The sequence below is a fragment of the Ursus arctos genome, unplaced genomic scaffold (genome assembly GCF_023065955.2).
Source record: "Ursus arctos isolate Adak ecotype North America unplaced genomic scaffold, UrsArc2.0 scaffold_3, whole genome shotgun sequence".
Lineage (NCBI taxonomy): Eukaryota > Metazoa > Chordata > Mammalia > Carnivora > Ursidae > Ursus > Ursus arctos.
In genome coordinates, this window is record NW_026622985.1 from 17,462,982 (window position 1) to 17,471,166 (window position 8,185).

Here is an 8,185-nt window from a genome sequence, read left to right on the forward strand (position 1 = left end):
GCAGCCTCGCCCTGAACAGGCATCTTCCCAGGGCCACCAACCTGGGTGTGTCTCCTTCGAGGAACCGAGCAGGCTAGCCAAGCCGTGCTCTTCAAACACCCCCGCTAATAGCTCCTAGTTTGCTCTGCAGGGAGTGTGTCCTTTGATCTTGTTGTGCTCATTTTAACTTTGGTAAGCCCTGGGTTCCAGAAACTGATTCCATGAAAGAACCAGCCTTCCAATCCAAGGCATCTGACTCCAAGGCCAGGGCTCCTTGCACCACTCCAGACATTTATAGACTTTTTCCTCCTTGTATTTATAGACCTTTTCATAGTCCTCCTTGAATGGTCATATTTTGCATGGCAGTGAGGGAGATATGTTGGAGACAGAAGTGGATATATTTAGTGCTTCTCAAGCAATTTGTGCTAGGAACTGCCTGTTTTGTGTATGGCTAAGGCCAGGCTGTGTCCTTGGATAGGTCCTTCCTGCCAGCATTATTCTCTCTCTCTCTCTTTTTTAAGTACACTTGGGGGCTTGAACTTACAACCCTGAGGTCAAGGCCTGTGCTGAGATCGAGAGTTAGACGCATAACCGACTGAGCCACCGAGCAGCCCTCTGCTGACATTCTTGCTGGAGATGTTTTGTGCTTTATTCAGTGGCCTCTGTTCCCAAGGCAAGGTCACGTGCACCAGGGGTGTGCCACTGAATCCTAAAAACTCTGTGGCAGATACTCCAGGGACACTGGTAAGAAAGGTAGTCAAGCTGGGATCTCCCAACTCAGTTCAACAACCAGTTCTTCCAGCTCTTTTGCTATTAAAAAAGTAGTAATAGCAATATTAATAGCCATAGTAATAATAATAACTGATGGCTAGGGTCCATACCCTAAAAATAGAGCATTTAATAAGACACAAAATTCATTATACAGATCAGTTTAAGGGATGTGCCCAAAGGTACTCAGCTAGTCAGTGGCAGAGGGAAGGTTAGAAGCCAGGGAATGGCTCTAAGACCCTACACACTTGCCTTCCGATGCTGGTCTTCCGAACTTTCTCCAGTGGTCCGAGTGCTGGAGACCAAGAAGGAGGCTTTAATGGCGTTTGACTTACACATGCATCTTAATTAAGGATCAGATTAGAATTGCTTGAAGCGTACGCTTTGAAAAAGAAAGCATGCAGAAGATTTATTATCAGTCACCGAGCCCACTGAAACATCTTGCTTGCGGTGGAGATCTGGATGCATGATGGGCTCGCTTGTTTCAAAACGGGCAAAATCACCGCCTTGCCAGATATGGACCAACAAGGCCTCCTCCTGGGAGCCTGTGTTGGCATAATTAAGGCCTCTGCGGCCTCAGCTGGGGGGGAAGAAGCTGGCCAGCCTAAGCCTCCCACACCAAAGTGGTGATGTGCTTCAGAAAGCGTGGGGGATGCGACCTTCTCCCTCTAGGGATGCAGTTGCTCTCACGCTGTAAAGTGTGACTTCAATACACAGGGCAGTCCTCGCCCAAGACTGTCCCACAATAAATACCTTTTCATTCTCTCCAGTAACTAATAAAAATGGTAGTGAGAGAGATCAGGGAGTGTTGTGAAAAGAGCACAGGATTTGCAATCAGAGCTTTTGCTTTAGGTTTGAGCTCTGCCACCACTTGACTGTGTGACCTTGGGCTGGTCCCTTAGCCTCTCTGGGGCCCTGCCATTCAGGGCTGTGGTGCCACACTACCAGTGGCCGTTGAACAGAATTCAATTGCTAAAGAAGGTGCCTAGGACCCGAAGGGAAAGCTTACAAATCTATGATTTATTACAGAAAAAGGGGGCAGGTTGACAGCAATATTACAGATTGCACCACAGCTGAAGACTGCCTCCTAGCTTGAGGGCCAGAGGGGCTGGGGGTCAGCTTCCATCATCCTCTTTTCTCTAGGGGCCATATCAGAATGCACTCGCTCAGATCAGAAACCACCGATGTAGCCTCACAACTGGGAACCCAGAATAGAGTCTCTGCTGGACGTTTTTATATTTTGCTGGTCATGTCGGCACCACCTTGTTATGTAACCAGCCTCAGCAGCAGAGCCTTCCAAGCCAGGTGCAAATCATCAATGTCACTGTCATCCACGAACAATGCTTACAGGCCCACACAAACCATTCTGAAACTCCCCGGACCCCTGGCTCCAAAGCACCACTGTTCATTGGCGTGCTTCTTGCCTTGACCAGAAGTCAGTTCTGTGCAGAAACTTCAGCGAAGCAACTCAGGCTAATTCCGGGCTTACTAGAATTCACTCTCACAGGATGGATACCATATACTAAACCTGCATATACTCAATAAACCATAAAACATTATAGAATGCGGTTTCATTACTTGCAGTGTCTTCCTATACCTTTAATTTACATGATGTATACTTCCCTGGATGGGATGCTCACCCACAGTCTGGGACGGGGCGGGGGGGCGATCCATGCCAGGGAAGGCTAATGGGAGGGAGCCCTTAGGAGGACACAGAAGAAAAGGTGACTCGACTTGCAATTCTGTACATTACACTAGGTCATAGGTAGCAGGAGAAAGATGTGTTTGTCTTGGAGCAGCATCCTGGTGTTGGCCTGAAAAGGGATGGTTTCTTGCAAACCTCTTCCACTTCTTCTGTGGAAACACAGATGGGCTCCAGAGACTGGGTGCTTGGAGAGTGGTGCTGGAGAGAGGAAGACAGCCAGATTGCCACGGAAAAGGGGGTGGGAAGAGAACTGAGAGGAGGGACACCTTTTGCTTTTCTGACGTCGACTCTGAACAGGAAATTGACGTTATAGGAAAAGTAGAAACCTTTTGCAATGTGTGTTGGACTCCCTATATAGGATTAATCAGCCAACTGAAAGACTTTCTGGAGATGGACTCTGTCTTCCTGCCTTTTCAAATGATGAGAGCCTGGATAAGGAAGGGTTGTACCTAGTTCCTCAAGGAGCCTGAGACACTGAGCCTTGGGCCTCTTTTTGATTTCCCGACATTGCCTTGCAGAGGGTCAGGTGCGATGGCAGGCTTGGGGGAGGGCTATCTTCCTACAGAGACATGAGTTAGCCTCCTGTCTGGTGCTTGGCGGAGAAAACTCAGGCCAGTGGGGCTGGTACCTTTTTCAGGCTCACGTGGATCTTCCAGCTATCAAGGAACCCTTCTTGCATTAAACTCCTTGGCATTTCTCATTTCTAAGAGAGTAATACCAAAGTTAGTTCCCTGGAGGAACTTTCTCAAAATGTAGACGACTCCAGTATGTAGTGGATTTAAATATACCCAGGGGTCCTTGCTAAGTCCTCCAGGTTCAGGAACAATGCGTGGTCCTTCAGTACGGAGGAAACCAGAAGACTGTTTTATCTCCACTCCTCCACCAGTGAGCTTGGGCAGTCTGTCTAGTTTGTGTTCTGCTGGGGTCTTCCTGGGTAAGCCGTTGTGGGAATGGGACACTGTGGCATCCGGAGCATCCCGAAGAGAAATGGTTTCATTTCTCTCCTCTTACTAGGTGGTGGGAAGGACAGAAGCTCATTTAAATGCCAATCTAAGCAGACATGAGATCTCAATTTCTGCATTTGGAGGGGTATCAGTAAATATGAAAAAAAAGATCCCAAAAGGGATGATGATCAATGAAAACAACAAATATTTATCAGCTCCCATATATATATGTGTGGCACGCAGGGACCACAGAGCAGGAAGAGAAACCAAACCCGTGACTGCAGGGCTGACATTCCCCTTGAGGAAACATGATAGACACGTAGCAGTTGAATTACAGAATAACTAATGCTACCTGTTGTTAAGCGCTTATTTTGTGTAGGGCACTGTAATCAAACCTGGGCATACATTCCGCATGTGGACAAGAGGAGCTCCAGGGTGCAGTGGGTAGAACACCCACCAGGAGTTGGGGCAATCCAGGCAGGCTCCGTGGGGGAGGTGGCACCTGACTTGGGTGTTAAAGGATGGAGAGGACTTAGACCAGATGAGAGGAAAGAGGATACTGGAGCATGTTACTTTGTTTGAAATTATTACGGTGATGCCTGCTTCCAACAGCCTGAAGGCAGCTACTAGTGTCATTGCCCACCCCTGCCCTTCATGCCCTGTGACTCTGGTGTTGGAGAGCCAGGATAAGAATCAGGTTCTCAGACTCCAAGAGAAGGTGAGAGGGAAACAGTCTGCATCACAGCAGACCTTCAGGAAACCAGGATTTGCCCCATGGAAGCAAAAGCAGGGTACAGTGCATGGTCTTTTGGAGATGGAGGGATATGAGTGTGGTTTTGACAGAGAATTTCAAATATTTCTTGCAAACCATTGTGATCTGTCCCTTACACACACACACGTCTGATGATAAAGTTCCAAATGATAATGTTCAGCATGAGACACTGGTTTCTTCCTAACTTCACTCTTCCTCCAGTGGCAACAAATATCACCTCTTAACTCAAATGATTGTGGTCCAAAAAGCCTATAATTCTGGGAAAATCTGAAATGTTTACTTCAAGGGAGAGTCTGAGCTGCTCAAGACCGGCCTCACATTACCAGCTCCTCTCACCCTCTGTCAGGTAGAAGACCCCAAGATTAAAGAGGGTTCAGTATTAGGAAACCCAGTCATTTATTTATGTTCTTAACAGATCAAAGGGGAAAATTAAGTGGTCATTTCCATAAATCTGAAAAAATTTTTGATTTAAAAATCCACTGTGATTCAGAAAGAAATACCTGAAAAAAAATAAAAGTTACCTCCTTAACATATAAAACATTTCTGTTTCATACCAAAAGTTAACATCGTGCTTAATGGGGAATAAGACAAGAGTGTACATTCTTATCATTGTTCAACAACAGCCTGAAGGTATGGGCCTGGTAATTAGATAAGAGAAAGAAATACAAGATAGAAAAACAGGCAAGGAATAATCTCAGTCTTTTGGTATCGGTTGAGACCTGTTTTGTGACCCAGTATATGGTCTATTCTGGAGAAAGTTCCATGTGCATTTGAAAAGAATGAGTATACTGTTGTTCTGGGGTGTAGTGTTCTATGAGGTCCATCTGGTTCAGTATGTCATTCAAAGCTCTTGTTTCTTTGTTGATTTTCTGCTTAGGTGATCTGTCTATTGCTGAGAGCAGAGTGTTGAGGTCCCCTACTATTAACGTATTATTATCTATATGTCTTTTTATTCTGGTTAAGAGTTGGCTTATGTATCTAACTGCTCCCCTGTTGGGGGCATAGATATTTATAATTGTCATATCCACTTGTTGGATACATCCTTTAAGAATAATATAGTGTCCTTCTCTAATCTCTAACTACAGTCTTTAAAATCTAATCTGTCTGTTATGAGAATTGCTACCCCAGCTTTCTTTTGAGGTCCATTGGCATGAAAAATGGTTTTCCACCCCTTCACTTTCAGTCTGGATGTATCTTTAGGTTCAAAATGAGTCTCTTGTAGACAGCAATCTTTTTTTATCCAATCTGCCACCCTGTGGCATTTATGGGAGCATTTAGGCCATTCACATTGAGAGTGATTATTGAGAAATATGATTTTAATGATGTCATGTTGTCTGTAAAGTCTTTGTTTCTATAGATTGTAACTTTCTGTTCTGTATCACTCTTGGGGCCTTTTTACTTTTATAGAACCCCCCTTAATATCTCATGTAGGGCTGGTTTGGTGGTTACAAATTCCTACAGTTTCTGCCTATCTTGGAAGGTCCTTATCTCTCCATCAATTCTGAATGACAGCCTTGCTGGATAAAGGATCCTTGGCTGCCTGTTCTTCTCAGATAGAGCTTTAAAAATACCCTGTGAACCCTTCCTAGCCTGCCAGGTCTCTGTAGACAGGTCTGACATTATTCTAATATTTTTTCCCTCTGTAGGTAAGGATTTTCTTCCCCCTGGCTGCTTTCAATATTGTGTCCTTGGATCTAATATTTGCAAATTGCACTATGACGTGACGTGGTGTAGGCCTGTTCTCTTCGATCTTGGGAGGGGTCCTCTCTGCCTCTTGGACACGAATGCTTGTTTCCTTTGCCAGATTAGGGAAGTTCTCAGCTACAATTTGTTCAAATATCTCTTGTAGACCTCTCTCTTTCTCCACTCCCTCGGGGATTGCCGATGATTCTGACTTTGTAACGTTTCATTGAGTCAGTAATCTCCTGTAATCTACATTCTTGAGATTGGATTTTTTTGAGCCAAGTTTACAGAAAGGGGAATGAACCACGAGAGACTATGGACTCTGGCAAACAAACTGAGGGCTTCGGGGCGGGGGGGAAGACTGGGATAGGCTGGTGATGGATATTAAGGAGGGCACATATTGCGTGGTGCACTGGGTGTTATACACAAATAATGAATCATGGAACACTACATCAAAAACTAAGGATATACTGTATGGTGACTAACATGACATAATACAAAAATTATTATTAAAAAAAAGAAAAAGAAAAAAAACAGGCAAGGAAAAGTGTAAATGTTGGTTATTTTCAACATTTGGAAACTTGGAAAATGTGTGAGAGTCACCCGGAAAACCATGACAAATAATAAGATAAGTCATTAGTAGACTTCCATCCATTGTATGACAATCAATTAAAACAGACAAGGGAAGAAAAGATGCTATTCACAAATATGGAAAAAGAAAAAGGAAAAGAAAGAACTAGAAATAAACATAATCACAATGTGCAAGATCTCTGTGAAGGAAATCTTAAAATACTCCGGAAGAAAACAGAGACTTGAACAAGTATCTAGAACTGTTGAACAGAAAGGCTCAACGTCCTACGTAATAATCACTAGCATTTACTAAGCATTTACCATGTACCAGATATTCTTCCAAGTGTGTTACTATATAACTCATCAAATATGTAAATTATCCCTAAATTAATCTGCAAATTTCACATGATTCAATTCCATACATTATGCATATACTACCTATTCAAAAATAAGATTGAATTTAAAAAGCACAATTTCCATAATCCAAGCTGACGACATTAAAAGGTTCACCCAAGATTCTCCAAGCTCTTGGGTAAGGAAGAGCAAGTATAAGACGCACTAGGTTGAATCCGGTTCTTCAATCAAAAGGTGTTTTCTTTGTTCAAGACTAAGACAATAGCCCCTTGATACCTCGGTTTTCCCATAGGATGACTTGCCAACTTCCCGTTGCCCCCAGAAGGCTCCAGAGAAAAGCCAGAACTCCACAAAGACTGACTTGATATTCACACAAACTCTGCTGTGAAACTCATTTTCCTGACCTAGACCCCCAGTTAGCAAGGAGAGAAAGTGAAGTCTGTACAGAGACCAGAGACTAGACTGTGGCTTCCTTTGGCACTCCTCTTCTCCAGAGCACCCCCGCCCAGCCTCCAAGGGCTCCCAGTTGCCGCATCATCTCATTCACCAGTGCCTACTAGCTCACAGTTGAAGAAGACCTCCCAAAGGCGATTTCCTCTTTGGGGACGTTATCACAAGGTGGCAACATGGATTCCCTACCTGACATGGCACCCAGGAGAACCAGGAGAAAAACTGCTCCCTGCATCTTGGAGAGTTCACCTCTGTACGCACCTCCAGCATACTACCCAGTAGCTGAGTCCCGCCCCACACCCAAAGTTTATTCCAGATGCCACTCATCTTCAGCTCCTGGTTTTGTTGCCATGTGAGAAATCAAACAGAGGCTTTGCTGGTAACTCAGGGAGATTCCAAACACCACAGGACTGTTTGTTCTTTGATTACCTGCTTCTGTGACCTCATGGTGCCCAAGAGTCCAACCAGCCAGCCCTGGTGGGCTCACAGAGTCTATCTTAACAGTCCACAAGAGCAAAGAAAACAGAGGCCTGGAGATGGTGGTAAAAGCAGGACATCAACATCCATGATGGTCTCCACGGACCTGGACCCAGGTATCTCGTCACTCCCAGAGGCAGGGGTGGGGAGTGGAAATGTTTCTGCTGCCCTGAATTGAGGAGCAGGGCTCAGAATTGGGACCAGAACCTCCTCAAGGCCAACTGGCTGTGATAGACCCCCACCCATCACCACCGGCCCTCTAGCCTCCAGTGAAGTCTGTGGAGGAAGATGATTGGGGTTGTGAGGCTTCTGCCCACTGGGGAGTGATGTGGCCCCAGACGGGGCCGCAAGTCCTTGTGAGCGAAACACAACTGGGCTGGAGTCCAGCCTCCACTCAGAGAAGAAGCAATGGCAGCGCAGAGGGAGGGTGGGGGTGAAGAGGCCCAACCCCTCAACGTGGTGCCGTAAGAATAGAAGCTGACA

The 8,185-nt window shown here is 45.3% G+C and overlaps 1 protein-coding gene across 1 annotated transcript in view; it reads right to left on the reverse strand.

The window, feature by feature from the left end:
• CDHR3 (cadherin related family member 3) overlaps window positions 1–7,525 on the reverse strand; it is a 59,921-nt gene extending 52,396 nt beyond the window's left edge. Inside the window, exon 1 of the mRNA XM_026503703.4 lies at window positions 7,415–7,525. Coding sequence (XP_026359488.4) covers window positions 7,415–7,460 — 46 coding nt within the window. The 5' untranslated portion in view covers window positions 7,461–7,525. The remainder of the gene's footprint in view (window positions 1–7,414) is intronic.
• Between the last annotated feature and the right edge of the window lie 660 nt (window positions 7,526–8,185).